General features: G+C 41.8%; 1 protein-coding gene across 2 annotated transcripts in view; it reads left to right on the top strand.

Annotated features, from left to right (window-relative positions):
* The window catches only part of GRIN3A (glutamate ionotropic receptor NMDA type subunit 3A), a 142,280-nt gene that overhangs the window by 36,330 nt on the left and 82,907 nt on the right, over nt 1-23,043 (top strand). For both annotated transcript variants that reach the window (XM_029056128.2, XM_029056127.2), the window contains exon 2: nt 17,008-17,612. In XM_029056128.2, coding sequence (XP_028911961.1) covers nt 17,008-17,612 — 605 coding nt within the window. The remainder of the gene's footprint in view (nt 1-17,007; nt 17,613-23,043) is intronic.

Below are 23,043 nucleotides of genomic sequence, written 5' to 3'. Positions count from 1 at the left end.
TTGAAGAAGCATTAGCAGGTATTGTGATGGGTAAATTGACTTCAGTAATACCTTGCCTAGTATTTCACTTATGTTTATGGCATTTGCGTGCCTTATGAAATAGCTTCTTTTAAGTCATTAGGAAATAACAAGTCTTGGGGTTTTCATAATTTGATAAAAATGTTGGTAATTTTAATTATGATTCTTAAACTATTCCTGTGAAAAGACAGCTGGCTCCTCCTGTTTCTTTCTCCAAATTTCCCTAACACAGTTTTCTTTTCCTGTGTCACCTTTACTCCTGTCCCATCCCCAGTGTCACTTGTTGGTACTGGTTTGAGCTGAATCCTGAGCCACCAAGAAAGTGTACAGATTTTCACTTATAGAAGCCTGCCAGGGGGATGGGGCGTGTTGGGGAGGGCAGAGACAGAGAGAGAGCTAATATTACCTCCATGCCTTCATTTCTGGAGCTGGAGGAATTGGCTCAAGAGCAGGAGTCATCAGAGACCTAAGTCAACTCCTGCAATCTAAACCACTCACTTGAGGAGCCACAGCAGACTCCTGGGAAAATTAGCATACATATTTCCCTTTACTATTCCTTCATTCAATCATATTCGTTGAGTGCTTACTGTGTGCAGAGCACTGTACTAAGTGCTCGGGAGAGTACAATGTAACAACAGACACATTCCCTGCCCACAGTGAGCTTACAGTCTAGAGGAGGAGACCGATATTAATATAAATAAATGATTTCCTACCTTTTTGCCCTCTTACCATTTCAGCTCCAGTGGCAGAGCCACTGTGACTATTGCAGAAGCTATCTCGTATTAAACGTTTAAGAACTTACTGAAAACATAGTCTTTTTTTACAAATTAACCTCACTCTGAGTAGAATTTCAATTTGGTTTCATCAAACCAATCTTGTTAATGCAAACTACCATGTTGCTTGGGATGTGGAAAATACGTATAATCTACATCTTAGTCAACTTCTGGCGGTATGTTGTGTAAGGTCTCACTGGAATAGGAATTGATACCTCATGACTACTTGGATGTCCCACCCACACCTCAAACTTAACGTTTCCAAAACAGAACTATCTTTCCACCCAAATCCTGTCCTCCCCCTGACTTTCCCAGCACTGTAGACAGGAGCACCATCCTTCCCATTTCACAAGCCTGTAAACTTGGCATTACTCTTGACTTATCTCTCTCATTCAACCCACATATTCAGTCTGTCACCAAATCCAGTCATTTCAACTACACAACATCACTAAAATCCACACTTTCTTCTCCATCTAAACTTCTACCATGTTATTCCAAGCACTTATTCCAATCCTGCCTTGATTACTGCATCAGCCTCCTTGCTGACCTCCCTGCCTCTGTCTTTCCCCACTGAAGTTCACACTTCACTCTGCTGCCCGGATAATTTTTCTACAAAACCATTCAGTCCATGTTCCCCACTCATCAAGATCCTCCAGTGGTTGCCCATCCACCTCCACATCAAACAGAAACTTCTTACCATCGGCTTTAAAGCAGTCGGCTCTCCTTGGCTAGTCAGAACTACCCTTGTCTATTTCCCTACTGATTAATTAATCAAATCACCTTGCCCCCTCCTACTTGACCTCGCCGCTCTCCTACTACAACCCAGCCCACACGCTGTACTCCTCTAATGCCAACCTACTCACTGTACCTCCATCTTGTCTAGCTCACTCCTGACTTCTCGCCCACATCCTGCCTTTGTCCTGGAACTCCCTTCCTTCTCATATCTGACAGATGTTCACTGTCCCCATCTTCAAAGGCTTATTAAAAACATATCTCCTCCAAGAGGCTTTCCCCAACTAAGCCCTCATTTTCTCTTCTCCCATTCCCTTCTGCATCACCCTTGCACTTGGATTTGCACCCTTCATTCATCACTCCCTTAGCCCCCCAGCACTTACGTACTTATCTGTAATTTATTTTATCTTGTTGTCTGTTTCTTCCTGTAGGCTATAAGTTCGTTGTGGGCAGGGAGCATGTCTACCAACTCTTTTAATACAGTACTCTTCAAAGCATTTAGCGTGGCTCAGTGGAAAGAGCACGGGCTAGGGAGTCAGAGGTTGTGCGTTCTAATTCAGGCTCCATCATTTGTCAGCTGTGGGACTTTGCGCAAGTCACTTAACTTCTCTGTGCATGAGTTACCTCATCTGTAAAATGGGGATTAAGACCGTGAGCCCCACATGGGACAACCTGATTATCTAGTATCTCCTCCAGCATTTAGAACACTGCTTGGCACATAGTAAGTACTTAACAAATACCATCATTATTACGCAGATCTACATCTCCGCCCCTGTCCTCTCCCCCTCCTTTCAGGCTCGCATCTCCTCCTGCCTCCGGGACATCTCCACCTGGATGTCGGCCCGCCACCTAAAACTCAACATGAGCAAGACTGAGCTCCTCATCTTCCCTCCCAAGCCCGGTCCGCTCCCAGACTTCTCCATCACCGTGGATGGCACGACCATCCTTCCCGTCCCGCAGGCCCGCAATCTCGGTGTCATCCTTGACTCGTCCCTCTCGTTCACCCCACACATCCTATCCGTTACCAAGACCTGCCGGTTTCACCTCTACAATATTGCCAAGATCCGCCCTTTCCTCTCCACCCAAACGGCTACCTTACTATTACGGGCTCTCGTTATATCCCGGCTAGACTTCTGTGTCAGCCTTCTCTCTGACCTCCCTTCCTCCTCTCTCGCCCCGCTCCGGTCTATTCTTCACTCCGCTGCCCGGCTCATCTTCCTGCAGAAACGATCTGGGCATGTCACTCCCCTTCTTAAACAACTCCAGTGGTTGCCTATCGACCTCCGCTCCAAACAAAAACTCCTCACTCTAGGCTTCAAGGCTCTCCATCACCTTGCCCCTTCCTACCTCTCCTCCCTTCTCTCTTTCTACCGCCCACCCCGCACGCTCCGCTCCTCTGCCGCCCACCTCCTCGCCGTCCCTCGGTCTCGCCTATCCCGCCGTCGACCCCTGGGTCACGTCCTCCCACGGTCCTGAAACGCCCTCCCTCCTCACCTCCGCCAAACTGATTCTCTTTCCCTCTTCAAAACCTTACTTAAAAATCACCTCCTCCAAGAGGCCTTCCCAGACTGAGCTCCTCTTCCCCCTCTACTCCCTCTGCCATCCCCCCTTTACCTCTCCGCAGCTAAAGCCTCATTTTCCCCTTTTCCCTCTGCTCCTCCACCTCTCCCTTCCCATCCCCACAGCACTGTACCCGTCCGCTCAACTGTATATATTTTCATTACCCTATTTATTTTGTTAATGAATTGTACAGCGCCTTGATTCCATTTAGTTGCCATTGTTTTTACGAGATGTTCTTCCCCTTGACGCTGTTTAGTGCCATTGTTCTTGTCTGTCCGTCTCCCCCGATTAGACTGTAAGCCCGTCAAACGGCAGGGACTGTCTCTATCTGTTGCCGACTTGTTCATCCCAAGCGCTTAGTACAGTGCTCTGCACATAGTAAGCGCTCAATAAATACTATTGAATGAATTATTATTATTATTACAGAAGTTTGCACACAGAAAGTGTTCAATAAATGCAATTGATTGGCTGATGACTAAAAGCAATTTAGGTATTGAATGCTGGCTTCCATGTGTTTGAACAGTATATAGTCTCTTCCATCTCTAGGCAGACATGGGTTTAGTGGACACCATAAAATAGTTCAGGATTTTTAGTGCCAACACTTGTCAAGCTCTGGCACCTTTTCCCTCTGTTGATCATAAGACCTGGGAGGTTGGGAAAGAGAAAAGATGAGGGAGGTAAGAAAGAAGCGGGAGAGTCAGCATCTCTCAACTATAACTCCAGCATGGGGAATCCGTGCTACAGTCTCAAAATTCTGCAAGACCCACAGACCCAAACCACTGTGGCGGAGCTATGCAGTTTATACTGGCTGCTCAGACGATGTTTGTTCCAGGACACTGAATGGAGGCTTTATCATGTATATTGGTCTTCTGCCCAGATTCTGCAGTTAACTCTCCTTGGCTAGTCAAAACTACCCTTCTATTTCCCTACTGATGAATTCATCAAATCTTATCTACAACTCTCAAGTATCTTTGACTGTTCCCTTAAGGATTAGTCCATTAAATCATGGCTGTGGTGACCGAACTATTCCCCATCTGGTTTGATGCCCAGGCACTGTCCCCTCAGTTTTTAGAAGCAGCACATCCAATATGCTTATCCTGCATCTACCCAAGTGCTTGGTACATAATAAACATGAGAAGAAGCATGGCCTAATGGATAGAGCATGGGCCTGGGAGTCAGAAGGATCTGGGTTCTAATCCCAGCTCTGCCACTTGTCTGCCTCCCCATCCTTACCTTACCAGGCGTCACTTGCTACTCCCCAGCTCATCTCCTTTCCTACCAAGCTAACTTCCTGCTTCTACCTCGCTCTCAACTCTCCCACCATCATCCCCTCTCTCATGCTGTTTCCCTGGCTTGGAACTCCCCTCGCCGCCCCCTTACCTCAAATCTTAGGGAGCACAGCTCTCCTTAAATTCAAATCCCTCTTAAAATCCCACCTCCTCTAAAAAGGCTTCCCCGATTAATTCAGATTGCAGAATTGCCTTCTTCCATGCAGTAAACCTGAGTCTCCGCCCTCGACTCTCTCCCATGCTGCTACTACCCAGCACAGGTGAGTTTGTAGCAGATTGCCTTCCACTCACTAGCCACTTGGCCAAGCTAGGAATGGAATGGGTAGACCTCTGCTTGACTCTTCTTCCCATAGTCGAGACTGGTAGAGTACTGGCAACTATCCAGGTGCGACCCTCTTTTCCCCCCATTTCCCGCTGCTCCTCCCCCTCTCCCTTCCCATCCCCTCAGCACTGTACTCGTCTGCTCAACTGTATATATTTTCATTACCCTATTTATTTTGTTAATGAAATGTACATCGCCTTGATTCTATTTATTTGCTACTGTTTTAATGAGATGTTCATCCCCTTGATTCTATTTATTGCTATTGTTCTTGTCTGTCCGTCTCCCCTGACTAGACTGTAAGGCCGTCAAAGGGCAGGGACTGTCTCTATCTGTTATCTATTTGTACATTCCAAGCGCTTAGTACAGTGCTCTGCACATAGTAAGTGCTCAATAAATACTATTGAATGAAAGACCCTGAGAGAGGGTAATTCCAGTACCCCAAGTCATGTAAACCTATCATACATTTCTAGCATTTTTGTATTTATTTGAACCTATCCTCAACACTTATGTACATGTTTATGCATGCATTACTATTATTATTATGACATTTGTTAAGCACTTACTATGTACCAAGCACTGTTCTAAGTACTGGGGTAGATACAAGGTTATCAGTTCAAACACAGTCCCTGTCCTGAATGGAGCTCACAGTCCAGGTGGGAGGGAGTAGGATTTAATCCCCTGATGAGGAAACTGAGGCCCAGAGAAGTTAAGTGACTTGCCCTAGGACACACAGCAGACAAGTGGCAGAGCCGAGATTAGAAGCCAGATCTTCTGACTCCCAGGCCTGTACTCTTTCCACTAGGCCATGCTGCTTCTCACTTATCATTCAATTATTTATTTTGATTACCCTAGTTGTAAATGTTTTCAGGTCTGTCTCCCCCTTTAGAGTCACTTCTTTATTTTGAACTTCCCAATCTCTTAGTACAGTGCATTGCACCCCGTGGATGCTTAATAAATGTGAATTCTACTATTACCACTACCACTTACAAAGTACATTTACACCCTATTTTAGGTGTACAACCCATTGGTTTTAACTTTATGACATTAGTCTCCTTTGTAGCACTAACTCCATTTATGACCTACAGTACAGTAAGTACTTCATCAGGAGTAAGATGGATGTGTCTTGTCTCTTTGATTACTCTGCCTAGCGATTAGTTAACCCTGTCTCCTCCCTGCCCCCTGCCTCCTCCATTCTTCCTCCACCCCTCTTTAAAGTTTTCCTCCTTCTTCCCTCCCACCACATTCTTTCCCTGTGGCTCCTGGGTGACCCCCCATATTCCAAATTTGCTCCCTCTATTATTGCAGGGACCCCCATGGCTTCCTTCTCACTCTCCAGATACCATTTTGTGGTTTGTGGGGCAGTGGTTTTGCACTTCTAAAGTACTTGTTTCACAGCCAGACTTGTCCCTTTCCCCATCTGAGACCCCCTCCTTGTCAGGACTGCCACAGCTACTGGACATGGCCAGGGCAGGATCGAGAAGCACGGCGAAGACTCCCTTTCAGGTTTCTTCCCTTGCCTTAGCTCATCTGGCCCTTTCTCCACAGTTGTGGCAACTTAGGGGGCAAGGATAGGCTGTAACTGAAGAAAGGACTGTCCAGGCTGTAATGGGAAGTTAAAAAAAAAAAACAAACAGACCAAACAGGACCACAGGGATTGTGGGGTGGATTCACGGGGGAGGAAGTTGTAGGGACACAGGAGCTGTGGGGAAATGGGGAAATATTTAAAGCCACGGTGGGTGGGGAAAGAGAGGAATATTTCAAGAATTTGATGAAGACAGAGCAGGAAAAGCTGGGGTGGAGAGACAGGGAAAAGATGTTACTTAATTCCCAAGTAGAGCCACTAGGAAGAGTTGACCTATTGTTACTTCTGTTGAAATACAAGTCGGCTACCCTACGGTGTAGCCTCTCTGACTCAATATATATTCTTTAATGTCATTATATTACCCTTCTATCATTGATTGAATACATAATTATGGGTTATTTTGATAGCCACAAGGTATCTGACCTTGCTTCTAAAACCAATCCCCCATTTACAACATTGTTCCAATGAGAAAATGGGATTTGATTTTCATTTCAATACAATTTTCAGGAGCCAATTGTGTTGTATGTCTAAGGATTGCCTGTAGATGAATTTGCTTGGCATTGGTTTGTGTGGTTACATCATCCTCACAGAGTTTCATTTTTAAAAAAAGTTGATGTTCAGCAATTTGGGTTCATCTAGGTCCATTTCTTTCCATTTGGTTTTATTCCAAGCTTGACTCAATTATTTTCCTTCCATGTTGGACGTGGAGGCACTCGATTTTCATTACCATAAAAAGCACATCACTAAACTAGGATCTCACAAAATGCTCGAATGTCTTTAAGAAAGAGAAACATATGATCAGGATCTGATGAGTCCTTCTGAGGTAGAGTCTTCTTCTCTTCTATGAGTCCTTCTGAGGTAGAGTCAGAAGAGATAAGACATCTTCAACTCTGACTTGACTAACCATTACATAATAATAATGTTGGTATTTGTTAAGTGCTTACTACGTGCAGAGCACTGTTCTAAGCGCTGGGGTAGACACAGGGGAATCAGGTCGTCCCACGTGGGGCTCACAGTCTTCATCTCCATTTTACAGATGAGGGAACTGAGGCACAGAGAAGTTAAGTGACGCGCCCACAGTCACACACCTGCCAAGTGCCTGAGCCGGGATTCGAACCCGTGACCTCTGACTCCGAAACTCCGAAGCCCGTGCTCTTTCCACTGAGCCACGCTGCTTCTCAGCATAGCAGCCTAGGGATCTTGCTGAATTTCTCAGAAAAGCCAAATGTACTCAACAGTTTCCAGATCTCTGGTCTTTTGAAAGTGTTAAATGCTTCTATGAGGTCAGTGGACACAGCAAAGAGGCCTTGGTGTTTCTCTGTACTTTTCCTATTTTTTTGTGCTGCAAATCTCCTCCCCATATAATTCATGCATCAAATTGCATGAATTACACTATCTAGTTATCAGTGGTATTTATTGAATGCTTAATTGTTGTGTTGGACTTTCCCAAGCACTTAGTACAGTGCTCTGCACACAGTAAGCACTCAATAAATATGATTGATTGATTGTAGAGCACTGTACTAAATGCTTGAGAGAGTAAAATATAAATATAACAGAATAACAGAGTTGGTAGACACATTTTCTGCCCAGAACAAACTTCTAACCCCACCAATTCTGCAACTCCACTTTCTGACCACAACCACCTGACCTGCCTTCTTGCCCACACACTCCACCCTAAAAAACTGTCTTCTCCCCTCACAGAGAACTCCAATCTCATTCCATTTATGCCAGGCTATCATGCCCCATTGGGTCTTCCTACCCAACCTCCCCTCTCTCAATGCATGAAACCGGGTCCAAATCTAGGCAATGTAAAGGTCTAGTGTAGCTCAGTCCCAAACAATGAGATGTCGCAGTGGACTAATGGAAAATGAATGCGTTGGCAGACCAGCCTGGCAAGCAGCAATCAGGAGAGGAGTCCTCCTCAAGCAAAGGCTTTGGAAAGATCAAGGTACTCTAGGCTATAGGATCATCCTCTAGACTATAAACTCATTGGGGGCAGAGAATGTCTCTGTTCTATTGTTGTATTATACTCTCCCAAGCTCTTAGTACAGTGCATTGAACATAGTAAGGGCTCAGTAAATACAATAGATGACTGACAAGAAGCAGATTCAAAAACAGAGACAGACACATATGGGACAAACACATTAGCTCAGCAAGGATCTATTGTTACATGCAAACAATGGGAAAGCTAGGGTTGGTTAAGCAGAGATCTTTTCTTTTGAAAGCAGACTCCCTCACCAACTGATATCAGGTTTCATGGTCCTCATGATTCCCCATGATTTCTTGAAGAACTTTGTTTGAGATTATTAATACAGTCTGAAGCCTTTTCACTGCCTCCAGAGAATCTAGCAAGTTAATATTTCAAGGAAGCCTTCTTTCTTTCATATGTAGCTACCAAGCAAAGATTTGCAGGATACGAACTTTTAATTAAGTTATCATAGCCACGGTAATCCAAGTGAAATAAAATGGGAGTGCAACATTGCCTAATCCTAATTAGTGTTGCAGGCTTTGGAGTAAAATGCTGAATTAAAAATTCAGCAAATGTTGCCAAGTTAGATTTTGATGGTATATAAATATTGTTTCTATTGTTAAATGAGCCAGCTCTTATCTCAGGTAGCAGACTATGATCAAAACCTGGTAAAAGTTTAGTTTTATTCCTTAATGAAAAGAAAAGTTAATAGTGATTCAAATTTCTTGCTAAATGGATCTTTCTAATCTAAGAAATTGATGGACACGCCAATTTATATGAAGGAAACGTAACATCACAATCAGCTGAAAGGATAATTTTTTTTCAAAGCCAAAACAATATATATGTTGACATAATTTGGCTGACATAAAAAAGTTTACAAATTAAGTTTGGTGCCAGTTCAGGAATGTACTTAAAAATTAAAAATAATCAGCATTTAGCTGAGTTTTAATTCTTTATGCAATAGAACAAATTTGGATGTGGCACAGCCATAGTTTAATAATAATTTCAAGCTGAATTGACACAGAGTAATCAAATTTCTATAGGAATTTTTCCTTGCATTCTAGACAATTTAATTAGAAGAGGCCCACTTTGGTAGGCCCCATTTTGAGAGAATCTGTCAGGGATTTTCAGTGAGAATTTTTATAATGATCATTTCAGTACAGTTCAATAAATTCCATTTAACTAGTAAATCATCTGCTTGCTGATACATCTAAAATTATATTCCCAAAATATTAAATAATTTTGTCAAAAGCACTGTAATGAATTAATAAAGGCTAAAATTGTTCTTTAAACCATTGGTTATTTCTTCAAGGATCCTAATTTCATCATTTACCGTTTCAAAGACAAATTAGTCTGCACTTTAAAATGGGGAAGTTCGTTTTTATATCCATCCCAACCAAATCATAACTTAGTGAAAAAAAGCTTCTCTGGATTCTGACGGTATGTAATAGAGTGAAAAGTTGTAATGTACAGATATAATTTTCTCACTGCTTCCCATTCAGCAACTTTCTGTACAAAGAAGAGGTTGTACAGAGTGGTATCTTGCAAAATCTCTGCAGTAGCTCTTCGTTGTAGCTAGGCTCCTCTGATCCAGAATACAACTGGGTCCAAGCCAGAAAAGTAGCAATATCTAGAAGCAGGATATAGTGTCATTGCTGATTCAAGAGAGATGTTGGAACTATGTGGTATGTGGTCCCTTTGCCAATTTCTTGGACAACTCCAAATCTAAAAAGAATTGAATTAGTTGCCAATATGTTCTTAGTCTCCAAGAACATCATAGATGAAGGTGTTCATTTGGCAGGAGAAACAGAGCTCTGAGTCCTACAAACGGAATGTAGTTTGGGAAAGGCTGCAGGGCCTACATTGGTCTTGAAAGACTGCAAACCCTTTGTGGGCTGGAAATGTGTCTAGCAACTCTGTCGTATTGTACTCGCCTGAGCACTTAGTACAGTGCTCTGCACACAGTGAGCGCTCAAATTCCATCGATGGAAATACCGCTGATTGATAGCTACACTAGCAGCAGCAGAGTATTTAAGTATGAAGGTCAAAAACAAATATATGTGTAGTTATATAATGTTTTATACCTGCACAGATCATAAAAACAGATCCAACACAAGCTTGGCTATTCATGCTTAGGAAATATAGATTCACAGAACTATCCAACACATTTGTTTTGTTGCCCTTAGCAAATTAAAAGGCTTACAACCCTCCCCTGTTCATTCCCCACTACCAGCTTCTCAGCTCTTCTTGGCTTCTGAAATTACCTTGCTTCTCCCTGAAGCCAGAGGAAAAGTACAAAATGCTTTATTGCTGACTTCCAAACCACAGAAACAATATTCAAATTGACTTCTGTACTGCAAGATACAAAGGTCAGCCCAATGAAGGTTAAAATGAGAATTCAGCTCCCCTAATGTAAACATAGCTATGTTTGAAAATTGGCTGTGGTTATGATGGACATATCTTAATTCATTAGCTGAGACCACAGCTAAGGTCCATTATAACGCTGTGGAATCAAATGAATTTATTTAGCTGCCTGGTGCTATGCAAGGACTCATACAATCTAATTAACCCAATTTCACTACTCTGTTCAGAGTCAGGAGAATATAAACTTGAGTTAGAACCTTCTTTTGATTCAGGATATTGATTTACAAAGTTCTCACTATAGCCCTGACCTCTCTGGACACTACTGGAGACCACATATTGCACTCAGGATTGCACCCCATCAGCTCACCCCCACCTCCACGGTGGACAAATTCCCCTTCTTTTCAACCTCTTACTAACCCAGATGTGCCTCAGTTCCAGATGAAACCACCTTCCCTGCCACTCCCTCCCAAGGGACCTCACCTTCTATCACTACCTGCCACTCATGTGAAAAGCGGGAGGAGTCTGTCTTCTCCTTGACCCCCAATGCAGCTTTTGCACCATCCCCACCCTTTTTTTTTTTTTCCATTTTTTTTTTTTCCATCAAAGCACACACCATCCACCTCTTCCATCCACTTTTCATTTAGGGACACCTTATACCCCCCCTTACACCTTACATTGTTTACTCTTGATTTGTTGGATTTTCCATATATATTTTTTCTAATTTGATTCCTGAATAAACTGTAGAAACAGAAGGCATCTCTTCTTTTTTCCTTTGAGTGGGAAGCACTTTTTTTCTTCCTGTGGGAATATTTTCTCTAGCCTTTTGATGAGGTCATTCAACTCCTGGTGTTTTCAATCAATCAATGCTATTTATTGAGTACTTACAGAGTGTAAGGCATGATACTGAGCACTTGGTAGAGTATGGCAGTAGCGAGACACACATTGTTCCCTGCTCTCAAGTAGCTTAGAATTTAATGGAGAGACAGAAAACAATGTTTCATAGTTGATAGGGAAAGCAGGAGAAAGAACAGGGATAAAGCAGGAAGCACTAGAAGCACTACAGGACAAAACAGTTAAAGTGATTAAACTAGACAATCCAAATTCCAAAACATTTGTATTTTTTTTAATTGCCTGGGAAAGTCACCCCAATTCCAGGTCTGTCCTAGTTAAGTGGGTTTTCATAGTCCACTTAGCTAAAACAGGCTAAAATACCACAGCTGGAATACTCAACAGTAGAGCAGTAAATTGCATATGTTCTGTAGTAAAAACTCAACAAATAAGAATTTGTCAGAACACTGGTCAGGTCTAACACCTCTGATTCAGATGATGGGAACAGGATTGATTTTTGCTCCTAAATCTCTCTCTCTCTCTCCTCCTCTCTCTCTCTCTTACACACACACACACTCTCACCCTGGATACTTTGGGTTAGTTATAGATCTATTCAGATAACCTAGAAGAAGCTTAGTCCTGGTGTGACAATTATTGTCCAATACAAATCAAGTTTTCTGGTGTCACAGGACTTGGCTTATTTGATCAACATTTGAAGTAGCTCATTGTTAATCGACAGCTATTGCTGCATTCTTGAAGAGGTGTCTTGATCAAAAACATTGTTTTAAAAATGTTTTATAATGGTTTATACCTTTGTTTTTTCTTTGGTAGAGAGAATTTCCATTTGTTCCTCCCGCATACTAATACATATACACAACTTACAAAACTTCTTGATGTTCCTACCCTTATATCTTGTCCTTACAATCTTAGTGATATGGTTCTGTGTTCTCAATAATAATAATAATAATATTAATAATTGTGGTATTTGTTAAGGTCTATGTGCCAGGCACTGTACTAAGCGCTGGGGTGGACACAAATAAATGGAGTTGGACACAGTCCCTGTCCCATATTCATTCATTCATTCAATTGTATTTATTGAGTGCTTACTGTGTGCAGAGCACTGTACTAAGTGCTTGGAAAGTACAGTTCAGCAGTAGATAGAGACAATCCCTTACCCAACAACGGGCTCACAGTCTAGAAGGGGAGAGACAGACAACAAAATAAAACAAGTAGACAGGCATCAATAGGATCAATATAAATGAATAGAATTATAGATATATATGCATCATTAATAAAAAGAATAATAATGGGGCTCACACTATCAAAATCCTCATTTTACAGATGAGGTAACTAAGCCCCAGAGAAGTGAAGTGACTTGCCCAAGGTCACTCAGCAGTCAAATGGCAGAGGCAGGATTAGAACCCATAGCCTTATGACTCCCAAGCCCATGCTCTATCCACTACACCCAATGAACTATTTTCTCTCTGACCTAAGATTTTCCCTGGTTCCTTCAGCCTCGACTGATGATATCTTTCTGCTGGGTTGATAGATATTGCATCATCAAAAGTGCCAGCCACAGCTGTTCAGGTTGGGTCTCTGGATTTAAGGGAGTTTAACAATTTTGAAATAAAATTAAAAAACAGATTTTTATCTCCATTACTATGCTCTGTGACCTTGGGGACATAAAGTCATTACCCTGTACCTCAGAGGGGGTACGGTGTAATAACTGGTTATGATATAGTTAGTCTCTGAATTAATAGGTCCCACACACACTCTGGCTAAAATCAGCTCCACCAGCTGACCCGTGGAACATCTAGTCAATTTCCATTGGTGCTTGCAAGTCTGTTTCAGTGTTTTCTCTGGCATTCTTCTCTTATTATGCACAATCCTATTATTATCTAGGGGAGCTGGCTCCCCTAATCAGCATGGCCTAGTGGAAAGGACACAGGCCTGTAAGTCAGAAGTCCTGGGTTCTAATCCCAGCTCCCCTACTTGCCTGCTGTGTGACCTTGGTCAAGTCACTTAACTTCTCTGTGCCTCAGAGACCTCATTAGTAAAATGGGGATTAAATCCTCCTCCCTTCTATTTAGACTGTGAGTCCCATGTGGGACAGGGACCTGATTATCTTGTATCTATCCCAGCGCTTAGTACCTTGGCTGGCACATAGCAAACACTTAGCAAGTACCATAAAACAAAACAAGGCAAGAAGCAGCATGGCCTAATGGAAAGAGCAGGGGTCTAGGAGTCAAAGGGCTTGGGTTTTAATCTTAACTCCACTACTTGTCTACTGTGTGACCTTGGATAAGTCACTAAACTTCTCTGTGTCACAGTTACCTTGTTTGTAAATGGAGGTTGAGATTGTGAGCCCTATGTGGGATAGGGACTGTGTCGATCCTGATTGTCATGTATCTATCCTAGTGCCTGGCACAGAGTAAGTGCTTAACAAATACCATTTTAAAAAAATCAGGACCACCTCAACATTAACCCTTTCCTTCCCCAATGCAAAATTCATGTTTCCTTCCACACTGGAAGCCTGGATGAAATTCAATTGAATGTTCCTTGTGGCTCTGTTAATTTTTTTTAAGCCCCAGTTTCCCACCCCCTCTTCTCTGCCCAATTCCTCCCCTGTAATTGGCTATGCTCCAAATGATGTCACTGGGTGAGTGATTGACATCCCATTCAAAAGAGCCTCTCTCAGGAAGGGGTCCTGAGGAGTGAGCAGATTCCTTGTAGGCCCTCTTGCCTATTTACCTACTGTACTGTCAGTAGGAATAATACTGCTTTCCATATTTCCATCTGCCATTCCTTTTCTTTTTATTTGAGGCAAAATATTGGAAAAAAACCAAACCAAATATACCAAAAGGAAAAGTGAAAAAACTTGTTTCAACACTTTAAAGTCAGCATCTGAGTTGTCTTATCTTTGATGAACGATCCTTGAAGCCAGGAAATGTTGCCATACTATTGTTAAAGTATCTTTTCACAGGACCCATTAAATAACATTCTAATTTTGATCATCTAATTTATGACCTGAGAGTCTAGTAGGTAATATCCATAAAGCTTGTATGGCTCTTTGAGAAAAACTATGTACATACCATATAAGAGAGTGCTATTTTTAGTTGTATATATACCTCTCCATTAGGAAACAAGATCAACAACTCATTTCACTTTGGCTATCAAGCAGTAATGAGATGGGGGAAAAGCTCCCAATTCGACATTTTAGAGGTGAAAGATTTTTTTTATTCCATTATCAGTCAATCCCTGAATAGCTTTATAAAATCACATTACATTTGCAGGCAGCAGGCGAAAGGAGATTCTCACTGCTTTTATTTGGAATTATTTCACTCTCACCAGAAACCACCGCTTGATTTTATTTCATACCAATTCTTTGCCCGAAAAGCAATACTGGAAAATAAAGCAGAAGTAATCGTTTGTAATATCTGTTTTTTTCACTTCCCATTTTGTTTCTCATTTCCCCTGCTACAGATTATATTTTGCTCCCATTTACTACATTTTTGCTGAATTCCCCTCCGCTTATGTGACTCATCTTTCATTCCTGAAAACATTTGCACTACAGTACAACTGATTATCCCCATCAGGTCCTGCCAAGACCTGGACATTTCCCAGCTGTCAGTAAGGGCTCCAAAGATGTGAATAAATAAAACACTTAGCCAGGTAGAGCAGCAGATAGGAATGCTTTACTGAGGTGGGCAAAGGAAACAGAGACAACAAATAAAGAAAGGGGGAATGTGGGTGTGGGGAGAACCTGAACAAGAGAGACTGTAAGCTCATCGTGGGAAGGGAATGTGTCTGTTTATTGTTGCATTGTATTCTCCCAAGGGCGTAATACTGTGCTCTGTAAGTGCTCAATAAATATGATTGAGTGAATGAATGAGAGAATGAACTATTTGGTAGCTGGGGTTTAATTCACAGTTGGTTTCTGCGATTGAGTTTCCCACATGTATTCACTGGGTGCATTAAATTAGACTTCCTGAGCAGGTGAACAAACTGGGATGGCAAAGTGAGGTGAAGGACTCACCTAAAATCACAAAGTGGCCAGGGATCCACAGAACAAAGGATTGGGGGGCAGGATTTTTTTTTTTAGATAACCTCCTTTTCTGCAAAGAGCAAGCCTAAATGTAAGTACAACGCTAATGCTAAGTAGGGTTGCCCCTACAGCTAAGGCTAATGTCTATGGAGCTACATATAACTACTCCCATCTGTTAGCCCATCTTGGGTAACCTGATGTCAGACTCTCCACCAGAATTAAGGGCTTCTCCAACCCGCTGACCTGTCTCACCACCGTATTGTCACTCGGGGATGTTTCAGGCCACTTCTCAGAGAGTCCAGGCAGGTTGGAAATAGGGGTCCCAGCCGTCCTAAGCAGATGTTGTCCATCAGACCCCTCTGGGACTGGTCAAAAGGTAGGCATGAGCCCATGCATGCGTGCACACACACACACATACACTGTCCAAAGTCACTTTTGCACAGGTTCAAACCAGTGACTCATAAGATTTCCCAAAATAATACCACAAATTGAACAGTTTGCAGTCCTCTTTGGGTTGTTTGGTAAAGAAATTGGCAGCATCTGCTCTGTAAAGCAACCTGTGAATTGGAGAAATTGGGGGCAGGGAGGGGAAGAGTATAAGATTTGTCCCATGGAGACTTGGCCAGAGAGTCAGGGCAAAACAGGAATCCTAATTCAAAGAGGGTCTAATCCCTTGCTGAGCTCATGTTGCATCTCACAGCATAAGGTGATTGTGGCTGAGAAGGCTTCCTGGTTTTCAGACACGACTGATTCTGCTCATCAACTGTGCATACAAATACTGATAGATCTAAAACTTTAAAAGGAAAGAAGACTCTGGCAGAGGACTATGAAAAATGGATCTATAAGTGTTTTTGTTGATTTTACAGTATTTATGTGGCTTAGGCTTAGTGGTCATTTTTATGTTTGTCCTTGTTGAAATATCTTTGTGCATTATATGTCCTGAATATCAAAGGTAAAAGATAACCCCCAAAAGGTGGAACACATCTATAGTCACTTGCTTTCGCTCATCCTACCCTCTAGATTTATGTCACTGGCTGTTCATAAATCTGCTCTGGGAGAAAGTAGAATGTCATGTAATCTTCAATTACATAAAGCAAATTGGCTGCTTGTAAGTAGAAACTTTATTATGAAATATTTGGATGATGCCACTTGTGGGGAGAGGAAGATATGTGATCCTCACTGAATTTCTAGTAAACTGTTCATGGAACATGACTCAAGACCAACTACGAAAATGAAAGACTATTATGTGATGTGATGAACTGTTCCTTACAGTTGGATTCTTTGAGGGCTGAGTAGAAGCTGAGGGGGATGCTTCATACAGTGCTCTGCACACAGTAAGCACTCAAAAAATCCCATTGATTGAAAAATAACAGCCATTCTGTAAGAAATGTGAGGTGAGGATATGTCTTAATGCACTTGATTAAAAGCACACTTTAATTCTTATGAAAATGAGATAAAAATAAAGTGCCCTGATTAAAGTATTACCTTTATACTTTCTCATTTTTTTTAATGTGTTTAAATGCAGAATCCCCTTCACCTACAGCTGAGTTTAGAAAATTCATTAAGTTCTGATGCAGAGGTCACCGTCTCGATCCTGACCATGAACAACTGGTACAATTTCAGTTTGCTGTTATGCCAAGAAGAGTGGAACATCACAGACTTTCTCCTCCTCACACAACAGAACTCCAAGTTTCACCTGGGATCCATTTTAAATATCACAACCAACCTCTCATCAAGTCAGGATCTTTTGAGCTTCTTGCAGGTCCAGCTAGAGAGCATTAAAGATACTACACCCACCATGGTGATGTTTGGCTGTGACATGGAAAGCACCAGGAGGATTTTCGAAATCGCCACCCAGTTTGGAGTGATGCCCCCTGAGCTTCACTGGATACTCGGAGATTCTCAGAACGTGGAGGAACTGAGAACAGAAGGCTTGCCTCTGGGCCTCATTGCTCATGGCAAAACCACACAATCGGCCTTTGAGTTCTACGTTCAAGATGCAATGGAGCTAGTAGCAAGAGCCGTGGCCACAGCTACCATGATCCGACCAGAACTTGCGCTTATCCCCAGTACGATGAATTGCATGGACACAGGTGTAGGAAATCTCACATCAGGACAGTATTTATCCAGGTATGATGGCAAGCCTCCTTTTTTTTCCCCTTGCGAAACAAAGTTGTTGAACAAAATGGAATCCCATTTATATTACTTGCAGAGCAATTATGAAATCTGATTTGGGGGTCTTAATCTATTGGTTAAGTTAAAAATTGGTGATCTGGCATTAGAGTTAACTGGTCTTCTGATGAGAATGAGAGTCTCCTTATGCTTTATCTCTAGCTAGGTTATCGTTGACCCATCCCATATAATGATGATAAGTCTCAATGACTCTTTCCATTGGCACCAACTCTATGGAGATGAGCCAGCCCCACCTCTTGGAACCAGAAAGGGACCAGAGGTGGAGCCTACATCTTGGCTCCACTTCCTCCCCTGATATCAGGTTGCAGACCCCATCACTACATTCACACCCGTTATGCTATTTTTCCATCCTCATCCGGCTCTGGGACTGAGCCAAAGATTGTCTTGCCTCCAGCCCCAGAGTCCCATGAAGGCAAGCTGTGCATCACTTTGCTGCTCGTTCTGCCCAAGCGGCCTGGGAGGTTCCTTTGATGGCGGGGCAAGCCTTGAAGCTCCAGAGCCGCTATGACATCAATTTAAAGCCTGTGGGGCCACAGTCTCTGAGCTGTTTCCTGGCCGGACACTTGCCACTGCCTCTGCACAAGAAACAGTGGAGTTGGAGTTCTGATTTCTCTTCTGAAATTACATCTCCTCCAGGAGGCCTTCCCCAATTGATTTCTAATCTCCCCACTATTTATCCCCCAAGTGTCACTTCAGCCCTTACACACCACCTAAGTACTCACAACCCTCTTAGCACTTATGTAAATATCTTTATACTCCTATTTGTAATTTATTTTAGTCTTCTTCCCTACTAGATTGCAATCCCCATGTGGACAGGGATTATGTCTATTAATTCTATTGTACTCTCCCAAGTGCTTAGTACAGTGCTCTGCACACAGAAGACACTCAATGAATAGAATGATTAATTCAATTTTGATACCTAAGTGCTTATTCCATGCTAAGTCCTGTACTAAGCACTGGAGTAGACACAAGATAATCAGGTTGTACAGAATCCCTGTTCCACATTGAGTTCACAGTCTAAGTAAGAGGGGGGAGGATTTAATCCCCATTTTACAGATGAGGAAATTGAGACACAGAGAAATTAAGTGACTTGCCAAGGTCACACAGCAGGCAAGTGGTGGAACTGGGATGAGAACCCAGGTCCTCTGACTCCCAGGCCCATGCTCTATCGACTAGGCCACGCTGCTTCTCGTGATTTATTGCTTGATTGAGTTGCTCCTACATCTCCTCCTCTTCCCCTGTGCCTTCTTCTCTTTTTTCTTCCCCTTCCTCTCTTTCTTCTCAGTCTTTTCCTCCCATGTTCTCTCAAAGCTCCATTCCTCAGTGCTCTGTCCCTGGTGCCCCATCCCTTCCATGCTCTCCATCTGTGACTCCCCACCCTGAATTTTCCCCCAAATTCAAAATGAAAAGTTGTCACCATTAACCCTGTCCATCTTTTAAAGGAAAGAAGGCAAAAACTTTTTTTCAGTGCCATCAATTTTTAAAAACCAGCAAAAAGACTGGCTTCTCTGACCTAACTTTAAGGAATAACTCTTTAAAAAAAACTAACATTGTCATCTGAAAATTTCTGGAGAATAATTGCAAAGAGGATATTTCAAAACAGGAAAAAGAGGCAAGATTCACTGTGCAGAGAATGCAGTGGGAATCTTTCCAATAAACGGCAAGAACTGCATCATCATAAACCTTGTGGAAATTTTTCATTATTATTAATTTCACTTGATTCTGACTTTGAAGAAGTTAGTTATTCTCAGGCTGGAAGTTGCAGCTATGGTACAGTAATTTTCTTAATTGTTGCCATGTTTTGTAAGGTCTGATCCTCTTCCTCACTGCAAATGAAAGGAAATGTAGATAATGAGGCATGAAAAACAGATGCCAAATTACACTATGTAATGTGAATGTTGTCAGGTGTCACATAACCAGATTAATGACCAATGTGATGGAGTTTTCATTTTTTATTATAATCTATTAAGCAATAAATCACATTCTTAGCATCTGCTTTTATACCTAAATAATTATTGCTAGTGGTAGTCAAAGAAAATTTCAACATTTACCTGCAGTACAAATGTACATGTCCTGTCCACAGCAGATAATCATGTTTTTGCTAAAATAATTTTTCAGTAGCATGGCAGTACAGGAGGAAAGCTTAATTATTTCCTTTTGTGTTTCCCCCTTGGACTGTATGCTCCTTGTGGGCAGAGATCATGCCTATCAACTCTATTTTATTGTACTCTCCCAAGCACTTAGTTTTGTGCTCTGTACATAGTAAGTACTCAATAAATACCATTGATGGATTGATTGATTCATATGCTGAAGGTGGGTGGACTCCAGGTTCAGCAAACTATTTGGTAGCTAAGCACAGGACTGTGATAAATCATCACCTGTGGAAATCTTGACTCATGTCAAGTATTGAATCACAGGGGCTTCGTAGGTGGTGAGAATCCCCCAAATAAGCAACAAAAGACAACTAAGGACGTGAAGATTACCTTCAGTAAGTAACATTACTGACACATTACTGACAACATTAATTGACACATTCAGGGGACAAAGAGCAGTGTGTTTTAAACCTTGGAACATTTCCAGTTTGGGAGAATTCCCCAGTCTTTATTTATATTCAGTGTTGTGATCTATTGAGAACTACGGTTTAAGTAACCTGGATAGTAATACTGGCTCCATTGTGTCATATTAATGGCAACTTCTGTTTTCTCCAAACTACTGTTTCCCCAAACTACTTCTCAGAAATACTGTCAAGATTAATTATAGATAATATCTATAACTGACTGAGGGCCTCAAATAGCATCAGTAACAATGACTGTGATATTTGTTAAGCACTTACTATGTGCCAAGCACTGTACTCAGCATTGGGGTAAATGCAGTATAAGTAGTAATAGTATTTATTAAGCACTTACTGTGTGCGGAGCTCTGTACTAAGTCCAAGGAGAAAATGCACAGGACACAGTCCCTGTCCCTCAAGGGGCATACAGCCTAAGAGGGAGGGAGAACAGGTATTTTATCCCCATTTTACCGATGTGGAAACTGAGGCACAGAGCTGTCAAATCACTTGCCCACAGCAGGCAACTGGCAGAGCCAGGATTAGAACCCTGGTCTCCTGGCTCCACTAGGCCACACTACCCCTCTCTCTAGCACTGAAGTTATACAAGACAGTACTTTTATTCCCAATCAGAAAAGGAAATTCATATTACTAGGCAAGGTGGGCTGAACTGAGCCACATTTGACCAACTGGGCTGAATTTAAAAATTCACTTAATTGACAAGTCAAATGCAAGGTTCCCCTTCCTGGCCCTTGCTCATTCTGCAATTAAGATCAGTCACTTTTCTATTCTTATTAAATTTCTTACCAGAGTGGTTTCCCACTGAGTTCATGTTTGACTTTAATACCATCCTTGTTACTAGAATAAGGTATTGGAATTTTAATGCTTCATACAGTCTGTAAATTAAAATACATTAACAGAGTTGTTTGTACCATTTCAGCAGTCCATGATTTGATTTAATGCCCATCCCTGATCTTCTTTTCTTTTCTTCTTATTAACTCATAGAAAAGATGGATGAACCAGGCACACTAAAGAACATTATGGGGTTTAATTAAAGTAATACTGCAATTCCCCTCTTTTCTCTTTAACCCAATAAACAGGGTAGCCATTCAAACTTTGATTTCTCATTACTGTAATCAAGAATACATAATTAAAAAGACTGAAATAGAAAACAATAATTAGAGCTATTTGGGGTCTTTTCCATGATTGAGATGACAATGAAACAAGAGAATCATATAATCCTTGTTCTAGTGCTCACAGCCTAATTTGAAATTCATTGGATTGCCTTTGACCTAGTTGCTGTGCTGATGCATGAGTTACAGCCCTCTCTACTGGCAGAGGGATGAAGATGGGACTAATTCTTGGGTCCCTTAACATTTCAATTTTCTTAATATTATGCCTACTGATGATGAAATGAGCATTTTACGTTTAGAACTGTGAGCTGTCGAGTAGTCATAGTCCATCTTACATATTATTTCGGTCATGGTATGATAAATGGAGACCCCATTCAGGTCCTCCTTTTCATCCGCTCAGCGAGATGAACCTGTAGTAACTTTTAGTTGGGGAGTGTGAAGAGAATGAAAGTTAAATGCAGTTTGACAAAAACTGACACAGTGGCAGTCATATACTATGACTAAGCTATGATACACTCCATCAACCCTCTTAAACTAAGCTTTATAAACAGGAATAGATGGCTAGCTCAATAATAATGAGATTTTACTAAACATGAATTTGCAGAGAATATCTATCCAATTTAACCCTTGCCTGTGTAATATAGAATATCCATGGCCTAAGAAGATTGCATTTTTATTTCCACTCAACTGTGGAATCCCAATTCCCTGTAATTTGCCTTTTTATTTTTGGTCTGCTGAAATGGATTCCTCTTGGCATGTCTGAACAAGAAAAATTATGCCTTTCCTAATGCCTTTCAGGCAGCAAATGTCTTAGAAATTGAGAGAGATTTGATTTTTTTGCAAGTAGAATCTATATGCTGTACTCCCTTGGGTTTTTAAAGTTTTCCTTCTGAATCAGATAGTTTGCTAATTGTATTTGCATTTGTAAATCCTAGGCTGCTTTTGAACTGCAGCAATGGTGGGCCTCCTAGCTTAGATCCTTGGGTTTGAGCCACTTGCTTTCTCCAAGATACTGAGAAACATTTCCTATGTTCTTGTTGGGGTGCTTTCTGGAGGGTAACTTGAGATAAAGAGGCTCTCCTGAGAAAGGTATCACACTTGGTGGGGCCTCCCTGTCCCTCTAATCAGAGCATTCAAAAGGGAGAACCAGAATCAGATGACCTGGGTCTGGGCCCTGATTCTGTTGAAAGGAATGTGATACAGTCTTCTAGACTGTAAGCTCCTTGTGGGCGGGGAACGCATCTGGTAACTCAGTTGTACGGTACTCTCCCCAGTGCTTAGTTCTGTGATCTGCACACAGTAAACAATAAATAAATAAATACCGTGGATCGATTGCTCTTCTGTGGTGTGAGAAATGAGATAGCTGATGTTATCTGATGAGTGGGCAGAAGCAGAAGCGACAAAGGATTGTTGGCCTCCCCAGGTCTTCGATCCTCTCTGCCTCTAATACTTTTCTCCATTTATGGAAAAATCTCTTTACAAAGGTCCTCACCCTTTATTGAGTGCCAACAGGGAGAGGATGCTGTATTAGACAAATATATGCACCATTTCATATAAAGAGGAACTTCTGTTTTCCTAATATTTTCCCTTGCACTTGAAAGCATCTAACTACCGCTCTGAATACTTTTGAGAGAGAGAGACAGATAGATGTGGAGTTCCTTCGTTACTGAAAATGATGCAACTGTAA

This window comes from Ornithorhynchus anatinus, chromosome X5 (assembly GCF_004115215.2).
Source record: "Ornithorhynchus anatinus isolate Pmale09 chromosome X5, mOrnAna1.pri.v4, whole genome shotgun sequence".
In the NCBI taxonomy this organism is placed as follows: domain Eukaryota; kingdom Metazoa; phylum Chordata; class Mammalia; order Monotremata; family Ornithorhynchidae; genus Ornithorhynchus; species Ornithorhynchus anatinus.
The sequence above is the reverse complement of the archived record's forward strand: the minus strand, read 5'-3'. Positions and strand labels throughout refer to the sequence as shown.